The sequence below is a fragment of the Pseudonaja textilis genome, chromosome 1 (genome assembly GCF_049901715.1).
Source record: "Pseudonaja textilis isolate UNSWEBS1 chromosome 1, rPseTex1.2, whole genome shotgun sequence".
Lineage (NCBI taxonomy): Eukaryota > Metazoa > Chordata > Lepidosauria > Squamata > Elapidae > Pseudonaja > Pseudonaja textilis.
In genome coordinates this window covers 46,042,251-46,067,341 of record NC_141990.1, presented here as the reverse complement: position 1 = coordinate 46,067,341, position 25,091 = coordinate 46,042,251, and the positions used below count along the sequence as shown (strand labels likewise).

General features: G+C 35.2%; 1 protein-coding gene across 2 annotated transcripts in view; it reads left to right on the top strand.

Annotated features, from left to right (window-relative positions):
- LPGAT1 (lysophosphatidylglycerol acyltransferase 1) overlaps positions 1-24,526 on the top strand; it is a 41,638-nt gene extending 17,112 nt beyond the window's left edge. For both annotated transcript variants that reach the window (XM_026695789.2, XM_087933090.1), the window contains exons 5-9: positions 2,749-2,844; positions 5,538-5,811; positions 16,041-16,167; positions 21,565-21,671; positions 22,738-24,526. In XM_026695789.2, coding sequence (XP_026551574.1) covers positions 2,749-2,844; positions 5,538-5,811; positions 16,041-16,167; positions 21,565-21,671; positions 22,738-22,889 — 756 coding nt within the window. In that variant the 3' untranslated portion in view covers positions 22,890-24,526. The remainder of the gene's footprint in view (positions 1-2,748; positions 2,845-5,537; positions 5,812-16,040; positions 16,168-21,564; positions 21,672-22,737) is intronic.
- The last annotated feature ends 565 nt before the right edge of the window (positions 24,527-25,091 follow it).

The following is a 25,091-nucleotide window of genomic DNA, read 5'->3' as shown; positions in this document are numbered from 1 at the left end:
TTTACTTTTAAAAACTGTAAAGTTGATTGACTACACCTTAAATTGTGCCCAGTAAAGAAATGACCATCAGTACAAATCTTTCAGCAGAGGCATAATTTGAATCCCTATCTTGCACATAGAATTTTCTATTAACTTAAATTTTCAAATACTTTTCAAGGATATTGTAGCTCCCAGTAGAGCATATTTCAGTGCTCAAGATGAGATGTAATGAGGCATGAATAAACAGTCAAGTTTGACTGTCTCAGGAAGGATGCAGCTGGTACGCTAGATGGGGTTGTGCAAAATCCTCCTTTCTGCCTGTTGCTGTCACTAAAGAATACACTCACAGCTGAGGTTCAAGAAATATTCCCACATGGGCCTTCTGGAATGCAATTTTATCCAAGAGGTTGATCCTCAGTCCCTGAGTCCTGTTTACGATCTTTTCATCTTATCTTTATCTAATTCAACTAGGTTTTTTTCTTTCACCCAGCCCGTTTTTGAACTTAAGAAAATTCAAAAGTACTGATTGAATTTAATTATAGAAAGTCATAAAGTTGAGTATCATCAGTGTGATATAGCTTCTCTGCTTCACAACTTTATTTTATTTTATTTATTTATTTATTTATTTTTGTCAATTGCTTACAAGATAATAAGTATAAGTAAAAACATAGTTATGAATACATGGATACATAAAAGAAAAATAAAAAAAATAAAAGAAACAATAGGACAGGAATGGTAGGCACGTTGGTGCGCTTATGCACGCCCCCTACAGACCTCTTAGGAAAGGAGTGAGGTCAATAGTAGACAGTCTAAGAAAGTTTTTGGGGTTTGGGGAAGAAACCACAGAATCAGGTAGAGTATTCCAGACATTGACCACTCTGTTGCTGAAGTTGTATTTCCTGCAATCAAGTTTGATGCAATTAACCATGAGTTTGTATCTGTTGTTAGTTCTTGTGTTGTTATGGTTGAAGCTGAAGTATTCATTGACAGGTCTGACATTGCAATATATGATTTTATATACTATACTTAGATCGGACCGAAGGCTGCGTAGTTCTAGGTTTTCTAGGTCTAGAATTTCGAGTCTGGTGGCATAAGGTATTCTGCAACGAGTAGAGGAATGGAGAACTCTTCTTGTGAAATATTTCTGGACTTTCTCAACTTGGATTGGATGGGGTGGGGTTGGATGTGGAGTTCTAGGTTATGTGACTTTCTTTTGATGCAATCAGCTCAGTTGTCAATGTATAGGTCCTTTTCTCCATTGTCTAGATGGTTTTTGAGTTCTGCGCAGAGTTCACGGGGGCAGATTCTTTGCAGTATGGATAAGTCTGGTCTTGAGCGAAGTTTTTTGTGGTTGGGATTGGTTTTTGCAATGGCATTTATTGTACGAATGAATATGCATTTGCTGGACTCATTTTTGCATACAACTCTACAAAATCTTGGGGCCATAGAGCCATCATTGTATTTGTACCCAGGGCCATCTCTGGTTATTTCAATGATATCTTCAGGAGAGATGTTAGTTGTATCTGAGTTGCTTATGATGTCATGAACTTTGGTGATGTCGTCCGATTCGTTGGTGTCTTCAAGACCAAACAAGATGGCATTTGGACATTTCTGTTCACGTTCCATGGTGTCTCTGATGAGTAAGGAGATATTATTTGTGGAATTGTTTGAAGGGATAGTAATTGTTTGTGGTTGTGGTTTGGTGGTTATTTTTGATTGTAGTTGTGATTATAGTTGAGGTAGTGGTTGTGGTTGTTGTGGGATTTGATTTTGAGCTGATAGGTACTCACTTATCTGTGCTGTATTTTTTTTTTCAAGAGAGATTAGGCTTGCTTGCATAGTTGTTTCAAAGCGTGTTGCTAAGCGTTCTTCTCTTGAGTGAATGAGTGATTCTATGCTTTCAACTCTTACATATCTTACGCATCTTGAGGTTATAGTGGCAACTGCGACTAACTGGATTGCCATTGCTAAATGATGTGGTCATGTGACATGCATTATATTCACATTGCTTAGCAACAGCAATCCCAGTCCCAATTGCTGTTGAAATTTTTAAATTGGAAACAGGCAATGGCAATTAGATACTTTAATTTGGTCCTCTTTTTTTCTTATCTCATTTTTGTAGCATAAGAAAGCATATCATTCAAAATGGGACAAATAAGATAACGAACATATAATGGCATGTTTAAAATGAATGTGATTGGTATAATGCAAGAATTAGTTTAACTTTATCAACTTTGTACATCTACAAAAAATGTAAAAATTAAGTCAACATTGCAAATGAATGCTTTCTAAAATAGAAAGGTTTAAAGAGCTTAAAAAGGATTATTGGGTATATCTTTGAATAATCAATATAGTTTTCCAAATCCCATTTGCCATCTATATGTTTGCTTCGTATTCTCTTGCTTTTTCTTTCCTGAAAGAAAAAAATTAAAAATGTTAATTTATGAAACTGGATTTTAAATTATGATTTATCCAAGATATTGAAGAAATAGCTATCGATTGTATATAAAGCGAAAGTGAGGATTTTAGAAAGAAGGAGAAATATACTGTGAAAATGTTGCTTTAGTAAATACTTCGTGAAAGTTAATAAGCTTTTAGTAAAAACATTTACATGAACATTATCAGGATGCAATTTAATTCAGTTTTCTATTTAATAGCAAATATCTTTGTATTTTTATATATTTGTTTCTATGGAACAGAAAACCTATCTCTGATTTTTGTTTTGTTTATATGCAGAATGCACACTATTTCTTATCTCAATTTTCCCAGGTTGTTCGTCGGATGATGTGGCTGATGGATCATATATTTAAATACACAAATTTTGGAGTTGTATCTCTGATTCATGGAGACTTCTTTATAAGACAGGCAAGAATTATAAGTATTTTAGTAGTAAAATCTGCTTTCTTAAATATTTATTTGTACCTTGCTATGATTGTCAGTGTATATAAAGAGCCTTGGTGGCGCAGTGGTTAGAATGCAATATTGCAGGCTAACTCTGCCCACAGCCTGGAGTTCAATCCTACAGGCTCAATGTTGATTTAGTCTTCCATTCTTCCATGGTTGGAAAAATGAATATCCTGATGGCTGGGGCCATATGCTGGCATTATAAACCATCCAGAGAATACTAAGGGGCAGTATATAAGTCTAAGTGCTATTGTGTTGCTGTTGCTATATATTAAATTGAAATCCATTTCAAAATAGTGTCAATAATTAATGAACAATTTAACAGAATGTGGAGAAACACACAGTAACTACTAAGAATACTGGTTTGGTGTACTGTAGACATGTGCCATTTATTTTGTTCATCCTCTTAGAATACAAGACCAGTTTACAGCAAACTATGCTTTTGGGGATTGGAGTACGTGGTTTGCCACAAGTTTCTAATTCTAATGTGAAACTTTTAAATAAAATATCAATCCATATTTTGGCTTTGTCTGAATGACTTCTCTATATGACAGGTGTGTCCCATGCTTATTTATTTAAAACATTTATATAACCTCCCACTTTTCAGAGAACTCGGGGCAACTCATTTTAAAAACTGTAAAACAGACTTATCTAAGAGTTTAGTGTTTTTACACATACAGATGATTCTTTGGAACTGGAGTGGAACAGAATATTTTGCATCCTTAAATGTCAGGGGACAGAAATTGTAATAATGTAACCATGATGTATAAAACATTATATTCTTTGTAAAATTACAGATTAAGCTGTAAAATTCATCTTCCATAAATCTATCTTATAAATCATATAAATCTCTTAGCTTATAATTTGATCTGCATAGTAGGCATGTAGGCAAAGAACCCCAATTGAGTGACTTTTGTAGTTTTATAAACTTTGCAAATACCTTTACTTAATTATTCATTTAGCAAATTCTAAGATACTGTATATTTATTATTAGATAGCCAACAATTAACCCTATGTATTTCAGAGAATACTACTGATGCAGATGCAATATTCTGCTTTTTGGAAACTTGTTTCCTGCTGTTCAACAGTGTTTGCAGAAAAAGAAAGTGAAAGACAGAAAAAAGTGATAAGGACAAACAGCCATATTAACATCAAAAGGATTAAAGTGAACGTGTAGGCTATAAGACAAAAAAAATGGTCCCTGGAGAAAGAAGAGTGAGTTGAAAAATAACATTTCCTAATGGACCATCTTAGAGAGTAGCTGGATAATGGAAGTAGCCTAGATCTAGGCCATAAATTCAAAATAGAGTGATCATAGCTGTGCAAACTCTGATATCTATTTCCAGCTCTTCTTTAGATGTAGTTCAGTTCTGTAGCAGATTGTTGCTTCTCTCCTTCCATTTCTGATCACTCCAGGTCTCTATGAAAAAATATGAAAAGTAATGAACACAATTTAGAGCCTTTGACTATTAATTTCCGTTTGGCTAGAAACTGTTTAGATTGGGAGACTCCGCAGTTAATTTTAAAGCCAGCAGCAAAGGAAATAATGGCAGGAACATATTTTGATTGGATTTATCCTCAAATAAGTAAGATGATATCAATAGGAGAGTATACAGGACATAGGGCAGTAGAAAGAGTCAATATTGTAGCAATGTAGCAAGAGGATTGAGTAAATATGTCAGGCAGGCCCCACCTAACTCACATGAAGATAAAAATGGAGGAGGACATATTTATCTGTTACAATAAAAATCTTGAACTATGTGGCATTGTTTTTTTAATTTGGTCTACCTTGTTGAGGTACAGGAAGAAATGGAAGAATGATTAATTCACAAATAATTTAATTTAATTGCCTGTTCTTTGGGAAGATTACTTTTAACTGGATTAGTGTGTTTATAAAATGATAGGGCCATGTGGGTGGTGCAGCCTTATGTTCCTGCGCAGCCTGGATTAATTGCTTTGGGGGGTGTTCTGGGGTGAGATTTCTCTGCGGCCCACCAAAATTTTCTCACGGCCAGTTTGCCACGGCCCACCAGTTGGCGACCGCTGATATAAACAACATTTATGCATTCTGCAAGGGAGACAATCAAAAAGGGGACAAAAAGTCCAAAATACCTCTCCACCAGCAATCAACACCCACATGAGCATAGATTAACACCAAGATTAACATCAGACCAACAATCAAGAAGTAAACAATACCCCAATCAAGGAATGTCAAACAAGCTAAGCCCAACCAAACAACTTCTAAGACCACTCCCTACTAGCACTGATGATGTTACCTAGTTTGGATAATGAAACATCTGTAAGAAAACAACCAAGATCAGGGAACATCAAGGACCCCTCATCATACAATGTAATAAGCCATGACATTTTATATTTTATTTAAAAATCCATACATACTTAGTTTATACTTCATATTGAGTTCCAATCAAAGCATATTATACCTTATTGCAATGTATGAACCTAGCTTTGAAAAAGGAAAGTCCTGTTAAATATTTTAATTTATATGAATTTCATGTTTACTTTATTTCCTAAATTCACAATTTATTGGAAACAAATTGGTTTGAAGTTTTTCAGTAAAAATAACTGGTTAGGGTAGGAAAGTAGAGATTATTCAGATAATTTATTAAGTATTCTTTTTGTCATTTCCACTTTAGGGAAAAGCTTATCGTGACCAACAGCTTGTACTCCTCCATGAACATCTAGAAAAATATTACAGGAGCCGTAGTCGCAAGTGGATTGTATTGTTTCCAGAAGGTGGTTTTCTTAGAAAAAGAAGAGAAACCAGTCAGGCATTTGCCAAGAAAAACAGTTTGCCATTTCTTACACATGTCACACTGCCAAGACTGGGAGCCACCCAAGTTATACTGAAAAATCTGGTAGCTCAACAAGAAAATGGAATTTTGGTGGGTGAAAAGGTTCCTGTATCAGGTATGGAACATTTTAAATATTTATGGAATAGCTGCTATCTGATCAGAATCTTAAAAGTAGTCTGAGATTTTATTCTGTATTGTATTGCATGTTATACAACAATATGTATAAGTTAGCGTTGTGGTATGCTGTAAATTTAACATTTACCCCAAACTGTGCAACACTTATCAAGCTACCAAATAATTCCTTTTTTAAATTCATTCTAATTTTCTTTACTGCTATGACCTCTGAAGTCTTGAGTAGCTCCTAAGGTATTTCAGGAAAGCTTTCTGACAGATGAATGTCAGCCCCAAATCAGAAAACCAACTCCAGAGGAAGGCTAAAAACTATCTTTCCTGAGATTGGCAATATAAACAGAATCTTTCAAGGCTGGCTGAACTCTACCTCCTCTCTCTTTTGTACTTCAGCTAATTAAGAGGCATCTCCCTGAGCCGCTTCCAAATGATATCACCTTCCTCTGGACTTGAAAAATATTTTGGCTTCTTTTGAGTAGGTAATGATTCTTGCATATTTCCATCAAGATCATCTTTATACTAGGTGACCTTACATGGAGATTTGGAATCTGAATAGTTCTGTCTTCAACAGAACTTATAAAGGCAGTTCTCCATGTAGCTCTCTTCAGGGACCACCCTTGGCATCTGCAGCATAACAGTTAAAGATTCCAAGTGCTGTTTTCTTGGGTGAAAGATTATTCTCAGTCTTTCTGGAGAATGGAGGGAATGGAGAAAGGTAACAGATGGAAGCATCTGCTTTCTGAAGGTTAATGACCTGAATTTTAAGACAGGTGGTCTTTGCTGACAGGCCGTTGCAATTCCATGGGGTCTTATAAAGCGCGTCTTTTGCCATGAGGCAAGGTGGCTGCCCATATAGCAATTACTGGAACAGGATGAACTAACAAAATATATCAATATATCTGGTGCAAATGCTAGCATCGCTTCTTTGGTTTTTCCTTCTGTTACCAGATATCAGAAAATCGGAATACTTCCACTTAGGCCCCATAAAAATAATCTTCCATTTAGATAAAATTAAGTCAGTTTAGGAACTTAAATTCATCAAGAACTAATGACATCTACACCTTATGGTTCAGTGGCAAACTTGTAGAACACAAACTGTTCAGACCATCTTAGTCTTACATGCAGAGTCAAATCTGCCTGGAATAAATTTATAACATTGCTTGCTGCATCTTCTGTGATTAAAGTACTGTAGGAAGAAAGGAATCCAGACAATGGTAGCCTCAGTCCCTCATACTGGTTTTCATTCAAGCAAGCCTCAAGTGGAGCTTACGACAACCAGGGCCCAACACGCCAAACTGTCAGTCTCAGTTCTGGGATCAATTTTTGACATTCACACATTTCGGTGGACCCTTCTGTGATTCTCAATGTAGTTTCTTAGGAACGAAATTTCCCACAAAATACAAGTAGTCCTTGAGTTATGACTATAATTGACCCTGGCAATTACATTCATGAATTTTGATGGTCATAAAGTAAATCACCATGAAACTTGATCTGATTTTACAGTCTTTATTGCAGCACTTATTGTACAAATGTCACAGTCATTAAACAAAGTTGTAGTTGTTAAAGTTTACTGTGGGCTGGTTTGTGCCAGACATTGGAAGTATACACTGTTTTTCAGCAAACTACATAAATTGCAGTGACATGACCATGAGGTACTGCAAATAACCTGTAAAAGTGGCCAGTTGCTGAGTGCCCAAAATGCGATCACATGACCATGGGAGGGAGGGTGACTCTGGAATTATGTAACTGGGCGGAAAGTAGTATCAAACAGTTGCTATGTGACTGGTTATAAGTCGAGGACTACCTGTACCTATATGCACTGATAAACAATATATACAGTATTTCGGCGACTACAGAGATTCTAACAAAGAACTAATAATAAATACATTGCTTAGTTTTTAAAAATTAAACCAGATCCATGTGTTTTGAATTTGTTGAAAAACAATCCATTGGCATTGCTTTTGACTGCTACCGGTCCTATACAAACAACAATCACAGAACCAAGTGTAACCACACCTTTAGTTAGACCAAATATTTTCTGAGTTTTCATATCTGTTCAACAAGCAGGCTACTTTTAGTGGAAAGTTACACAAGAATAATTATGTGAAGATCAAACCAATTTACCTTTTCATTTGGTTTGACAGCTTTCTAGCCTTAGCTATCTATTTATTTTGCCATTTTTAAAAAAATAAATGGCTTCTATGGACCTCATATACTATGATGCTACTAGTCTTCTCATTTGTTGCTTTTCTACTCATAACTCTTCTGTAGATGTCTAATTTTATTATATTTATTTGATTTCTACAGCCATCCATTTTGACACATGATTTCAGTCGGTGTACATCATAAAAACATAAAACACTTATAACTGTAACAAATAAATACATATTATATTAAATGCAATATTAAAATGTGGGAGCTTAATTGAATCACATACTTCCTTACATGTATATAGATTACTATGTAAGTCAATTTAATAGGTGGTTGCAAAATTATATTTTTGGCTATAATAATCCACTTATTCTTTCTGTCTTCCAAAAGCTCTATGATAAGCAGTTGATAATGATGATATTCAGATGTAGTCCTCAACTTACCACCACAATTGAGCCCAAAATTTATGTTGCTAAGTGAGAAATTTGTTAAGTGAGTTTTGCCCCATTTTACGACTTTTGCTACATTTGTTAGGTGAATCACTGCAGTTCTTAAATTAGCAACATGGTTTTTAAGTGAATTTGGCGTCCCCATTGATTTTGCTTGTCCTCAGGTTGCAAAGGGGGATCACATGGCGCAAACATCATAAATGTGAGTCAGTTGTCAAGCGTCTGAATTAAATCACATCACCATAGGGATGCTTCAATGGTCAGTGCCGTTGTAACTTTGAACAGTCACTAAATGAACTGTTGTAAGTTGAGGACTACCTGTATTGTTTAACTCTCTCTTCCTTCCCAAAAGCATGCATGTTTGCATTTTCTATTTTGTTGCTACATGCACACTTTATGATGAAATATACTTGAATATTAACATTTGTTTGTTTTTGAGCTTGGTATTGTGAGGATTTGTATTCATACTGAGTGAAAGCAACTGTGCTTCATGGTGTATTCATGTGAAATACTAAGGCAAACTATTGTTCTTGGCAGCCTCTGACTGCAAGAAGCCATGAGAGAAAAATGACCTGTTCAGAGAAATAGATACATGCATCCTGCACTCTGCAGGTTTCCATTCAAATCTCTATAGGCTAATTTGGTTGCTTTCAGAGGAAGCAAGAACTTGGAGAATTCTCAAGAGGAGCAACACTGAAAACTGTAAAAGTCTTATTAGGAGCAGTCTCTGAAGTAGATACAAATTTGTATTTTCTTCAAGTAGCAAAACTGAGAGTCTTTTAAACATTTTAGTCCCTTCATTTAGAGTTTTTCTTGAGCAACATCTAGATATAAGTGCTTATCTTTTTTCTTTTTCCTGAGATGTCATTAGATGATTCAAAACTCTAGATCCTCCATAGGCTGGGATTATAGCTGAAACCTATTATAATTGCTAAAGAGAAAACTTAGTTATTTTTCTAGTATCATCAGAATGGGGTATCTCTTGTAACTTGATCTATGCCCCACCAACACCATGAAATAGTATTTCAAGAATCAAAGGAATATTCTACAAGATTGAGCAATGAGCCCACATTTATGGCCATTTGCGGTCCCCAGCAGTCATATCACTGTGATTTACAATATGTTTTGTTGGAAAACAGTGCTTACTTCCAGTTTCTTGCAAAATGGGATTGCATAATGATTGCATTGTTTGCTTAACAAACACAGCAAAAATGGTCATAAAATCAGGTGCAGTCACATGGTGACCTGCTAAATGACCCTCATGATTCCAGGCTCAATTACAGTTGTAAGTCAAGGATTACGTCTATTATGGAAGCAGCAGCAGTTGTAGCAATCTTGCCCAGCCTGTTCTTTGCCCAGTTTTTGATGCCCACAATTGTGCTTTCATTATAGTTTCATATAACATGAACACTTGTATGAATACCACATACCAAATATGAATACCAAAGGTACAAGTACAGATTAGGGAAAACCTGGCTCAAAAACAATAACTGAGAAGAACCCTTGGAATCCTAGTGGACGGTCATGAGCCAGCAGTGTGCGGCAGCAACCCCAAAGGCCAATACAATCCATGATTGTATAAACAGAGACATAGAATCAAAGTCACGTGAAATATTAGTATCGCTTTATAAATCCGTACTAAGACCATACCTGAAATACTGCATCCAGTTTTGGTTACCACATTACAAAAAAAGATGTTGAGAATTGGGAAAAGTACAAAGAAGAGCAACCAAGATGATTAAGGGCCTGGAGACAAAAGTATATCAGGAAAGGTTGCAGGAGTGGGTATGCCCAGTCTAGAGAAAAGAAGCACTGGAAAACATGAATGCTGGTCTAAAAGTAATCGGTGTTCAGATCAACAATTAAGATATGCTGATGATATAGTTCTGCTTCTGATGAGGACCTTCAGCTCCTCATCAACGAAGTCACAGAAATATTTGAAAAATACGCCTTGAAGCTTAACACCTTAAAAACCAAGATCATGGTCGTCAGCAAACAACCCATTAATTTACCACCAATAAATTCAGAAGGAGTATCACTAGAAAAAATTGAAAGGATCACGTACCTAGGTTCTAATTTACATGAAAGCTGGGACATGACCACTGAAGTAAAGACAAGGATAGAGAAAGCTCGAACAGCATTCTTCAAAATGAAAAATGTCTTCTGCAGTCACGACATAAGCCTAAGATTGAAAATCAGGCTTGTCAGATGTTACATCTTTTCTATCCTGCTCTATGGAGTAGAGACTTGAAGAAACTAGAAACATTTGAAATGTGGATTTACAGGTGGCTGTTACATATAAGCTGGGTTGACAAAATCAGAAATGAGGAGGTGATAAGTTGCCTGGGAAAGCCAAGGGAAATTATCAAAACCATTAAAAAATGACAGTTAGAATATTTCCGACATGTGATGTGACACCCAGAAAAATACAGTTTACTTCACTTAATCCTCCAAGGAAAGATTGAAGGCAAATGAGGTCCAGGCAGAAGAACATCATCATGGCTTCAAAATCTAAGGGACTGATTTGGACAAAACTCAGCAGCACTTCTTCGTGCAGCTGTTAATAAAAATAGGATCACCAACATGATCACCAACATCCGATGACAGATATGGCACAAGAAGAAGGACTAGCGGTGACATGATAGCAATATTCCAGTATTTGAGGGGCTGCCACAACGAAGAGGGGGTCAACTTATTTTTCAAAGCACCGGAGGGCAGGACAAGAAACAATGGATGGAAACTAAACAAGGAGAGAAGCAACCTGAAATTAAGGAGAAATTTCCTAACATCGAGGAGAATTAACCAGTGAAACAGCTTGCCTTCAGAAGCTGTGGGTGCTTCATCACTGGAGGTTTTTAAGAAAAGACTGGACAGCCACCTATCTGAAATGCTATAGAGTCTCCTGCTTCAGCAGTGGTTAGATTAGAAGACCTCCAAGGTGCCTTCCAGCTCTATTCTGATTTGAAATCATTCTTGTGTATGGTTTTTTTGAATAGATATAGCCATTACTGTGCTATTTCCTGAAACTAATTAATCTCTGGATTTTATCTACCATATTTTATTGAAGTATCTATATGGCAAATGTTAGGAAAGATGCTTGCAATATTGACAATATTTTCATACTATTAGCACCTTACCATATTTAATAGTAATTAGTCACATACCCTCACATCCTACTGTGTTGCCTTATCATAGCAGGGCAGGGAAGGTATTCTTGACAAGAATAAGTGAAAAATGTTAGGAGTTACACCAAGATAATGTTATTCTAGTTGCCCAGCTAAAGCAAACAAGAACCTATATCAAGCAGAAGCAACATAAGAAGATGCTGGGGTTGGATTATTACTTTTGATGACCACAGCTAAGGCATCATTTCATATTATGTGGGAGAAGGCAGATGGTAAGTCACTCCTGTATTTTAACAAGAAATCACAAGACAAGTTAAAGTTATTGATGATATAGTACTGGCTGCTGGGTCTCTCAGGTTGATGACACTCAACATGCTTCTGAGGAATTGCTGAAGATCCTTCAGAGTACTAATAGTTTTTAGGATGTGGCTAGATGAAAACCTTCTGGATGTCTAGTTGAAGATATTACCATGCAGGAAAAGAAGATCAAAAACTGCAAGCATAATTTTATAGTGGGAACCAAGAAGAGCATATTGTTTAGTAGTCAGGTCATGAAAAACAAAAGAACTTGTGTTGCTTTCATATTAGGAAAGATATAACAAAGACAGTGCTTAGGTGCAGAACATTCAGTGACCAGATAACATCAATTAGATTTTGTAGACAACCTTTTCATATGAAGATTTATCTACCACTGATGCAGAAGAAAAGGAAGTTGATTAGTTTTATGGTCAAGGGCAATCTGAAATTAACAGAACATGTGTTGTTTATGATTGGAAACTGGAATGTCAAAGTTGGAAATGGTAGGAAGGAAAATGTAGTTGGATTATTAGGCCTAGGAAATACAAAATAAGCAGGAGAAAGCCATTCTTTTCTGTCAACGAATCACTTCTTCATAGCTAACACAGTCTTCAAAACAACTAAAATGATGCCTACATCATTTATGCATAAATCAAATTGACTATATGACAAGTTGTTTTTATGCAGGTTCCAAATCTACCTAAACCAGCCCATTTTTATACTACGACATTGATCATATACCCAGCATTTTCAAGGAGAACTTAAGTAATTGCTTTGAAGCCCTAAACCTCATTGCTAGGAAACCAAAGGAACTGCAGAATGAAATAAAGAAGTTGTGAAGGATGAGTGTGAAAAGAGACTTGTAAGCGACCAAGAAACGGAAGAAAGCAACCTGTATGCTAAAACAAATTGTGGAAATTGACAAGAAGAGAAGCTGAAGCAGACAAAGATATGGAAAAGAACTTAACAAAGAATTTCAGAGATCAAATAGAAGAGGCAAGAAACAGAATTAAAACAACATCTGTAAACATTGAAGATAGAAGTGTTCTATCTGTCTGTCTGTCTAATTTGCTCATTTCACAGTTCAGACGTCTCTGAGGAGCTTACATAAAATTGACTCAGAAAAGCACTTCCAAAAGATCTCCCAACAAAGGAATTTTCAACATTGAATGGGCATGCCTAGTGGAAAACTATAGCAATTAATGGAATATCTATAGATGTATGGCAATAGAAGAATTAGTAAAGGTTCTAATCATACTAAGGTATCAAATCTGAAAAAACAACAACACAGTGGCCAAGATTGGAAGAGGTTAATATACATACTAGTACCAAAGTAAGGAAGCTTAACCAAATGTCCATTCTATCATACAATATCCTTATTTTGCATGCTAGCACAGAAAAAAAAAAACCTCAGGATAATCCAATGAAGATTAGAGCCCTGGAAAGGCAGATGTGATATGTTCCAAATGACTTTAGTAAAGTTCGAAGAGAACAAGCACATCTTTGCTGATAAATGTTAGTAACTGAGAAAGCCACAGAATACTTATGTCAAACTGTGGGATGTCCTTAGGAAAATGAAACTCAGTATATCTAATACTAAAAAATCTATATATAGATTAGGTAACCAAATCCAGACAGAAGATGATGAAATAAAATAAGTCTGAATTGGCAAAGTAATGAGACATGGTTTATTTATTCCGTTTACGCATTGAAAATATATTGAGAGAAACTGGATTGAAAAAAGATAAGTATAGTTTTAAAATTGGAGGAAAAAACACCAATGACTTTTACAGTTGATGATATTAGTATGCTGGTTGAAAATGATCTGGAAGCTGTAATAATGAAAGTCAAGGAGCACATTTAAAAAATTGGAATATAATTAAATATGAAGAAAACTGAACTGATTACAACAGTTATAGCAACCAATTGTAGAACTGTCAAATGATACTGAAATACTGGATAATTTCTGTTTTTAGGATTAACTATCAATAACAAACTAGCAAAGGAAACAGCAATCCAGAAGTATGTCATAAATTAGCATTTGATAGGATAATGATGAAGGCTTTTGAAAATATATTCAAATGTTGTGACATGTTTCCACTAAAAAAGTTCAAAATCATGTATGGAATTTGGACTTTGAAGAAGCAGGGTAGAAAAAGTGCTGTGGTGTGGGAGAAGATTCCTGTTGGATACCCTAGAAATCAGACAAATGAATCACAGAATAAATCAATTCAGAGTTTCACCCAAGATAAACATAATTATGGTCAAATTATCATATTTTGAACATATCTTGCAAAGATGCAGATCCCCTGAGAAGTCCTAATGCTGAAAAAAAAAAATGGAACAAAAAAAGAGGATAACTAGAAGCAAAGTTAATAGATTCAAGTATACCATACTGGTGATGGGTGCACCATTGGAAGATTTGGCAGGCCAGATTAGGCTCATCCTGAAAAGGCCTATCTGTGATTAAGAGTTGACAAATAACTTAATGGCAATAAAAAAAGAAGCATGTAACTTGGTTTTGGCACCAGTCTTGCAATTTGGCATTCCCTTGAACTTTTACCATAGATAATAATTGTAGTCTATTTTTGAATATCCTTCCTCATCATATTTCCTAATACTGATTTTTATTTAGTTAACTTTCTGAAGTAGTTATAATACTTAAATTAGAGTGGGTATAACCCTATGAGAACTTGTAATGTATTTCAATTAATTTCTGCACAAATTCCTATAATGTCTGTCTCTTCCTCCTAATGTATTGTTGAGCTGCTACCCACTGCCAACATTCCGAAAGGTGCACAGTTGAGACAGTGTCTCAGCAAGTCCAGTGTTGGCCTTTGTATTGAATAGGCCTTTGGTCATTGGGTACTGCAAGAACAGAGGCTTTCAGAAAATCAGTAGCAGTTCCAATATTGATAAATGAGATTAATAGATGATTTTGTAGCTATTGTTAAGGCATTAAATCAGTTATATTAACATACTTTATCCTCCCATATGCATCGGACTGTATCTAAATGGTACAATACTGGTGTAGTGAAATAACTATACTCATGTTATGACAAGAATATTCATGAAAATTTCAATTTGAGGAATGTTTATAGCCCCGCTTCTTTGCTCTCTAAAGACTTGACACATCACATCATAGCAAACCTGTATACAATGCTTTATTGCAACACATACCTTCCCCAACAACAGGCTCTGGGTCAAGAACAGGTTCTGGGTCAACTCTACCCTTCTAGGACTTGCAAGGTGATGTAGGTAAAAAGTAAAGGTTTCTGTCTAATTACCATATAGGGGATGATGAAAATGCTGATTTAAGTGGAATGTAGACTATAATATTATAGTTATTAAGAAATGTATCATTTACATTAATCAGCTTTGTGTGAAACAGTTATTAAACATAAGGATTCTGTGTGTCAAAGGCATATTTACTAAAGGACCATGAATTACAAGAATTAACTTGCAAACAGAAGTGGGAGAAAGAATGTTCTAGTATACCAGAACCAAACTTCGTATATTCCTGTGTAGAAATTGGATCTGAAAATAGATTTTAGAGCTAAGCTAGTGATACTAGAAATTGCAAGCACTTTAAAGTTACTTATTGGCCTGATGTCAGTTCTTTTGCCTGGAAAGAATACACAAACATACATTTAGCGCTTAGCATTTATAGCTTGAGTTAAGTGCTTGGCTTATTAGCCATTCACTTGTTGCTAGAACACCAAATAATGCACATCCAGTGCTCATGGATTTTTTAAAATCTTATTTCAGCCACTATTTTATTATTATTATTTAAGTTTATATTAGAACAATTCCATTAACACTGAGCTGCCAAGATGGGCAACAAACAAATTTAAAAATATACTGTAATAATAAAAACATAAATCACCATATAATATATTTAAAGCATTTTTCTTTTACATTGCAGTGTTGATTTATTTCATGGCATATTAAGAAATTAGGACAATTTTTTATATCGAGCCAATGTATGTAGGTAGCATTTTGCAGAATAAGAGAATTCTCCATTTGTTATCCAAGTTAAGAAATAAACATTTTGAATATAATATGTGGGATTTGGTCTTTTAGATATGAATTACTAGAAAGTTAACCTTATTGAAATCTTATATTAGAATGATATATGTGATTAAAAGTGTTGTTTTTTTTGGTTTTCTTTCTTCTATAATTTCCTTTTTTAGAAAGTAAATCGAAAGGTCTTCAGTGGGTGATAGATACAACTATTGCATATCCCAAAGCTGAGCCTATAGACATTCAGACATGGATTCTTGGCTACAGGCGGCCAACAATTACTCATGTACATTACAGGTATGAAATGTACTTTCTGTCTTCAATTCATTTTAACAGGCTTGGATTTGAAATTTTCCTCATGGGACATCTCAGAACATGCAATTCTATAAAAACATAAGCAGCTTTACAGTTAGCATTTTACTTTTCGGGCAGGCAATTTTGCATTTGGAAATGCTGGAAAGTATATTTTAAATACTGGTTGCTATAAGTATGCAGCTAGTCAGTTACTGTTCCAAGTCCAGACTTGAGGAAGAAGCCCCTGTGTATATAAACTTATATATGATTAGGCTTATGCATATGTAATAGTAAACATATTTAAGATATCTGTGATAAGCTCACCAACACAAAAAGAAAACTTCCTAAGAGTTAAATAAGTATAAAACAAGAATAAAACAAAAGGAGACCCCAAACAGGTTAAAACCCTGCCTGGAACAGCTCTTTCTGTCACTTTTTCTTACATGTTTAACATTTATCGCAACAGCAACAAAGTTTGTGAGGATGGTAAATCAAATCTTAACCAAAATAAACTGCCAATAATAACTTTCAGCTAAACAACTTGAAATAACATGACAATAATTACTTGTGTAAAAAAAGAAAAAAAATACTATTTGTGTTTCTAGGTGTATCTCTTTTTCAGCTTTGTCTCAGCTAATTTAAAAATATAGGGAGAATATCAAAGAGTGAATGTCTTTATTTTCTTTAAATTTCTTTTCAATGCTGCCAGCTTCTGCAACTTACAAAACAGTAATTTAAAAATAGGCTAGTTAGCACTTAACATTAAATAATAGTTGTCTTCTTCCTGATGTCTTGTAAAATACAGGATTGCATGTTCCATCACCCTTCTGCCAACATTTGTAAAAGTTGGTGTGAAATCAAGCGCAGGGCCCAAAGGAAATAATCAGGGTGTACTGCAGTGTTTTATTAAACAGCACATACTAGTGGATCTTAAAAAGCTGGGAGAGATTTAATGCATAAATAGTATTATCTAGGCATGTAAGGAATGCCTTGTTTCCCTCCACTCCCTTTTTCTGGCAGCTAAAAAGACCAAAAAGAATATCTTTTTAGTTGACATTCAACTCCCCTCACTTCCTGAAGGTGACCTGTACAACACAAAAAGAAAAGAAATTTATTACAGGTATAGAACTTAGGGTTGCGAAACCCTCCCCCAGGTTTGGTTGGGTTTTCTGCATGGAACCTCATCTTAAGGCGATCAGTTTGGACGTTCCTACTGTTTCCCCAAGATGCCTCTGATAAAGGGTAGCCCTTCCACTTGATTAAATATTGGAGTTGTCTCCTGTACCACCTTGAATCGAGGATTTGCTGTACCTCAAAATGGGTTTGGCCCCCTATGACCACGGGGTCTGGGGGTTCATGAGGTGGTGGCCTCAGGGTCGATCCCCCATGGGTTTTAATACTGGGTATATTTTCGCTAACAGTCGGGGCAACTTCAGTTGCACTGTGACTGGGTTGATGACCTTTACTATGGGGAAAGGTCCCATGAACTTTGGCCCCAACTCCTTACTAGGGAGTCTTAACCTCAAGTACTTGGTGGATAGGTAGACCTTCTCTCCCACCTAGAATGGCCTTTGCGGGACGTGGTGTTTGCCTGTTTTTTATAGCTCTGTGCCTCTATTATAATAAAGGTGGTGTGTGCGTGTGTGTGTGTGTTTGTGTATCCATCTTGCCTTTATAGTTTCCATGATATCCTGATTAGCAAGCTGATTGAATGTAAGGTCGTGGCACATAGATTAAACTGACTTGAACATTTAGCCAGTGCTCATTACCAAGTTCTTTGTCAAATTGTGTATCTCAGCGACTGCCTTCTCTAAATTGAATTTTCCTGTCCAGTGAAAAGTGGGAGAGAAAGCCTTCTGAGACTACCATCAACAAGGAGATGCATTTTTCAGGGATTTTATTGACCTCTTAGGAATAAATCCCCTCCTTTGGGGCAATTTTTCCCTGGATATCCAGCTATCACCTCACTCCCCTCAATATACACTGTTTTCAGAGACCTGTAAAATCATGGTTCTTCAGATAAAATGAATAAGATTATGTAACCCAAATGGTGGTGTACTGTTTTGATTGATTTTTATTCTTTATTTTCATATAGTCATTCTTTAAGCTGCTTGAGTCTCTGGAAATAAATTGGGGTAAACTCCAGATGGTATTACAGCATACAGTTTTGGTCATGTACAATTTAACACATTCCTTAATAGTTTGAACTGGGTGGCATAACTTTAATGATCTAGAAGATGGCAACAGCATTCAAAATTACGTTGTTTAGCTAAGGAAAGAGATGTGGACTGAGATGCGTGAAATTTAATAGAAATAAATTCAAAATTCTTAAAAAATAAATCAAATGGAAAAATATCAAATATTTCACTGGCTTAGTAACAATATATGTAAAAAGGATCTTGAAATTGTAGTTAATCATAACTTATCATGACTGTGTAGTACTAGCCATTAGAAAATAAATAAATGGAGCTTACAGGATTTAAAATACAGTTGTTAGGTATATTGTATTTTATTATATATGGTCCCAGTGTGACACCTGTAGATAATACTGAAGTGAACCCTTAGTTGTCTCTTGGCTCCATGTTTGTAGAGGAGTGCAGAGATAGTTTTGTCAAGGTTGTGCAAGAGCTATTAGGAGAGCCATTAAGAATCAGTAAACTAGAAGGAAAGGAGGAAGTATGAGAAAGAGACTTAAAATAACTCCACTTTGATTCTTTTTTTGTGTAAAGGGAAGCATCTGCACGTTTTCAAGATTTGGTTGTTATATCCTACAACAGAGGTTTCCAAAGTTTCTCAGTTCACGGTGCCCTTAAAGGTTCCTAAACCATGTGCTGCAGTGTCCCTGGCATAGCAGCAAACTCAAAGTTATCTTTATTAAGTAGCAAAATATGATTCTATATTACAAGTAAACACACAACCCTGTTATTTGCCTAATGAACAAAACACTCTCTATATTAGTCAAGTCCCAATTCTGTGATTCTGTGTTAAAATTTTCTAACATGAGAATTCTTTTATTGAGATTTAATAGATGAATGGTACCTTCAAATCTATGATTCCAACTGCCTCCCAAAATAGGATACATCTGGAATATAACACAGTATGCACTAATATAGTTTATTCTATAATTTGAAAACTTTTCAACCTAATCAATTGTAAGTAGACTAGAAAGGCTTTAGAGATAAAGAATCATACCAACAAAAAGGACAGTACAAACAGATTCTGATTATGAAAGATGTTTCTGAATGCCTAAGTCTTAGATCACCAGTTCATATACTATTAGCAGTAGGCTTACATAAGAGAAGCCCAGAGGCACTTGCGTTAGAGAGCTTACTAACAAAAGCAGCTACTTCATGACTTCTCAGTATCTTCCTGGCAAGAATTATGAGAATCAGAAATTGGCAGTGACATGAGTAAAACAGATATGTAGTGGTTCAAATGAACAAGAAACATTTCATTCAGTGAATTAGCTTTCTTCTACTAGGGTAATAAAGCTGTTTCTCTGAGGACTATGCTATTATAGTAACATCTAAAAAAACTTTGGTTTTTTATTGCATGGAAGGTTTTTTTTTCACTCTTAGGTATTTTACTAGGCAATAAAGAGGAAATCATTGCTTTGTAGATTGAGGGAGAAAGTTTAATACACTGATGACAGAAGGAAGGAATATGTTTTATTTGTTTGGAATCAAAATGCAGGATCCAAAACAATCAAGGCTTATTGAAGTGCCTATTAAACAACACATGCTGGTGGGATTCCTTCCAAAGAATAGGAGAGAGACCCCCACCTGATAAAGGGTCTGCCTGCTTGTCAGAAAGACAGGGGAGACTAATGCATAAGCAGCAGATGATGTAAGCATACATATTCATAGATAAAGTATCTAAAATTACTATAGATGATGAATCTCAGTTACTTCCCAGCCTGCTTACCTTCAGGAAACCAAAATGGAGGAATAAAGCAATACTGTAAAACAAAAGGAGATAGGAATAAAACAATAAAAACGAGAGGAAAGCATCTCCCATAAATCAAGAGGAGAGGTCAGTTTGGGAATGCCAGATGCCAAAAGGAAATCATCTATGAGAATTGTTCTAAAAAGATAACATTGTGTTCAAGTCAGTATTACTTAACAAAAATTAAGAATAAGAGATGTATATCAGGGATGTCAAACTCGATTTCATTGAGGGCCACACATCAGGATTGTGTTTGACCTCGGGGCGGGCTGGGGCAGCTCGATGTCACTTGTGTTGGGGCACCTTTGGTGGCCTGAATGTTCTGCCAGTGAAAATGGAGCTTGGGAGGCCATGCGCAATCTTCCTGAACTCCATTTTCACTGGCAGAGGCACCATGGGTTGGTCATTTGCTGTTTCCAGGGCGGCCCCGCAAGCCAGATCTAAGCAGCCCATGGGCTGGCCTTGAATTTGACACCCCTGTTGTATATAATACTGGAATTAGATTGGCTCAGATTTTGAGTTTAAATAAAATTAAGTAGCTATTCCATCATATCCTTGTCAAGAAAAGTAAAAGAAAAATGTTTCACCATGACTTGAAACACAGAAGATTACAAGTAGCAAATGGCATAATTTTTTCATGTTTCACCATGACTTGAAACATACTAATTGTACAATGGAAGCCATACATGGAAGCATTAGGTGGAAATAGTATTGCGTATGTTAATTTTTCTTTCATAGTACTTGTCTTCATAGACCGAGGCAAATAGAAAATAAAATCAGAGCTTGAATAATTTCGGAGATTATCAATTTTGATAATCCAGGAAGGAAGGACTCACTGGAAAAGAGCATAATGCTGGGAAAGATTGAGGGCAATAGAAGAAGGGGACGACAGAATGAGGCGGCTGGATAGCAGGAGGCATGAGCTGAAGCAGTAGGCATGAGCTTAAATGGACTCCAAAAGATGTTGGAGGACAGGAAGGCCTGGAGGAACGTTGTCCATGGAGTCGTGATGAGTCGGACATCTCATCGCATTCGCAACTAACAACAACAATATGTGAATATTTAATTGCTGATTCTCTTTTTCAGAATCCAGACAAGAGATTTAAATGACATTTTTTTGTTTACAAAATGTAGAGGTCTCTGAAAAAATAAAATGCAGCTTTTAGTGAAATATAGGCCAGATGCTAGAGTTTGAACTGAAAGCCAGAATTAATGACTATTTTTCTTAACCTGAAATTGAAGTCATTTGATAATTCAACTTCCCCAATAATTTAAAAAATGTTTCCCTTGAATAATACTAATAAATGTTACAGATTGTTGTTAAGAAATAAGCTGTGTAAATATTGGAACATGTACTAAATCCTGATGGAGTTCAAAGCAAAAGTGAAATTCATCTTAGAAAATAATTTTTTTTCATATATCTAATTCACTTTTCTGGGTTTTTTTTAAATGCAGAATTTTTCCAATTAAGGATGTACCCAACGATCCTGAAGCACTCACTGTTTGGTTATATCAACGGTTCATTGAAAAGGAGGGTCTTTTGTCACATTTTTACAAGACAGGTACTATGTAAGAATTGTCTGTGTAACACCAACAACTATTTCTTAATCCATGTAGGTGTTGCTGTCCTGATATACAACTCCTATTTATATTCTCATTTTGTTGGTCCACCACGCAATGGATTTGTGTTTGGGTTAGTCTTCTTTCTTGAGATAATATACATCTGTAACATAGAGATTAAAGCTTTTGTATAATAAATTTGTTAAGTTTTGATGTCTATTAGACTTTTGTTGACAATGCCTAATATATGGAACAAAGAAGAAATCTCTAGTAGAAACCACGAGTTATTTCATAGCTTGTAGATTTATTTAAAAACATTCTGTTGGCTAGAAAAATAACAGTTATTCAGAATTGTCCTATGGCTCTCTTGCTGTCATAAACTTTTAAAGTTTCGTTAAGAGACAATGACACTTGGTGAATGAGTTATTGAACAATGTTATTATTCAAATAAATGCATATATAGTACATTAATCTTACAATTAAATAATAGTCCATGCTGTTTCATTGCAGAAATGTCATCTTTGCTTCTTTAATTTTAGAAAAATTCAAAGAGAATCTTTTAAACTGTATAATAGCTAAAGCCCTTCCAGTTAGATTTGAGGCAGTATCTTGCTTTGTGAGCAAAATGATCTATTGAAGTTACTCTGATTCCTTTGTCTGTGTGGGTTCTTTGAAAAGGAAACCCTATCTCAAGGTCAAGGAATTCAGCTCTGATGCTAATCAGAGTTGAAGCTAAATCCCAATGCTTACCCAAACAGATATTAAACAAAGATACATTCATTTTCTATTGTTTGACTAGGATTTGATAAGAAATCAAAATGTTGGTAAAACTAGTTAGACTTAGTGGAGTAAGCATTACTAAGATATATAAACAATAATTACTCCAGATAGGAAAATGTTTGCAAATAGGAAACACAACCGCTTCCTAATGTATTGATGATCATAAAAGAGAGCCAGGGTTATATCTGGTGTGCCCTGAGTTCTTGTCAATTCCATGATACAGAGAAAAAATCCAGAAAAATTGAATTTGTCACAAAGTGGGGTTTTTTGTTTTTTCTTCTGTTTCAGGAACATTCCCTCCTCTGCAAGGACAGACCGAAGTTGTTTCCCGAGAGATGACTCTTAGCAATTTGTGGCTAGTTCTTGTACAGTTATTTGCATTTTTGTCAGGTGGTATGTGGTACTGCATTCTTCAGTATTTTTATGAATGCCTTTTTTAAAAGGTGAATGAATGGACCTAAGGACACAATGAGGAACTTGGGTACTTTACAGAATGCATCATGTTATGTGTTCAAATATGAATATGCCAGTAGAAAGGAGCATACTGGATGGACTTTCTCTCCTTTTGGGGGAGGATTTTAAACTCCACTAGAAGAAAGGATCAACAATATAGTGACCGAATGATATATTTTAAGAATTATCCATATTTTTAAAAGGGGTGACTTCAGCATACCGATGTCAGCAAATTCAGCATTTTAACAGGAAATGCAGTTATGCAGCCATCAGAGGTGAATATCTGTAACAGAGAATGCTTTTATCACCGGTAGTATTCAGCACTGTAGTTAAAACTCCAAATCTTCAGCAACTCTTTCTTCAGTAGTCTGTACTGCAAGTCTTGTGGTAGAGATCCTTCATCTGCACAACTCAAATTGTATTGTAATTAATTATGCTGGATCTGTTTAACATAATTCACAGCCCTGGCTATGGTATTGTGATTGCCCCATGATACCTGTTTAGTAGCTTTTTTCCTTAAAAAAAAATATTTTGAATACTGTCTAACTGAGAGATCGTGTATTGTATAACACAAGAAAAGGAAAAGTATGCTACAATAAGAGTTGTGGTGTCACAAAGTGTTGAAAAAATTGTGCATACCTCATAGACCAATTTATTTTTACCATGTTTTTGTCATTTGAACCTCTTGTGAATATCCTCTTGAAAGGGTGCTTCAGAAATGGAATGTCATTGATCTGTTTCCTGTTGTTATTATGTCTTTTTTGTCTTTTTCTTTCTTTTTTTTTTCTTTCTCAAAATGCACTTTTAAAAAGTGATAAAGAGCATAGCTAGAAAGAAATGTAGATGCTGTTTCTAAGAGCTAGTATTTTGGAGAGCTATTAGCAGTTCAGAAAGGTCTGGATTTTCAGCATTGAAGTACACGAGTTGCCATAGATTTGGCAAAATGATTTTTTTTTTGTAATTTTTAATTTTCAGAGAGGCCTTTATTTTCATCTGAGAAAAAGAAGCACTGGAAATGTGTGTGGGACAGTTTGTGTACATACATGCCAAGCACCTACCTAGATGCTTTGCTTATAGGAAGAATAAGAGGAAGTTAGCTTAATCACCAAACAGAATACCTGAATACTGAACAAAACAAAAAAAGGAAGATAATCTGCTTTAGAATCCAGAGCTGTTGTAAAATTCTCTGAACTGTAAAGGGCATTACTAAATTTGTCATTTTGTTGAAATATGTCACTGTCATAGGGAGTTTAACTGAAGAGGCAGTTTGGCACTATAACAGGGTTTCAGGTGATCACATTACAGTTTTATAATAATTTTGAAGAATTCTGTGTTATCATTCTTCGAATGCTTGACATCAATACTGTGTGACTGCATCATTATAATACAAAACCATTCCTAGAAACCAGTTTCTAATTTACACGTTCAGGCCTGTACACTAATTACCAAATGTTGTCTTTTCTGGACTGTAACTTTTTTTCTAAGAGCAAAGTCAAACCAACAACAGTTGTCTGTGCTGAGTTTGAGATATATATTCTTCTGTTTTTGTTCTGTTTTTGTTTTCCCAAATTTCATGAGAACCAGCTTTGGTGAGTAGTATATAAAATAAAAATATAAAACCACATTATATTTATCTTTTGTTTTGAATGGGGTAGAAGTACAACCAGAAAAGCAAATTTTATATTATTTATATAAATGCCATAACATGCACATAATAGTAATTTTAAACTAAAATACATTTCATTATGTATTATGGCAGCATCCATAGTTCACTCTAAGATAATGTATATTTTCAACATCATAATTAGATGAAGTAGACCATTAGTGTGTCATTCAAATGTATTAAAGGTACACTTTAACTAATTTTTGAGACATGATCAATTGATTACTAATGTAAGAAAAAGAAAGACATTAAATTAATTCTTATGAAGTGCAGCTTAATTGCACTTACCTTTTTGTCCTGGTTCTAAAGTGAACAGAGGGTTTCATTTTCCTTAAAAAAAAAAGTTATAGGTACAGGTTCTATCTATGCTATTCATTAGATGGATATGGCTATAATTCAAAAGACTCATTTGTTGATATAGATACAAACTAATGGTAGTTTAGATGTACATTGTCTGGAGATACATTAGATTAACTTACTTCTAAAATATCTGGGTTTAAACGAAATAAGTAGACACTCAAGTTCA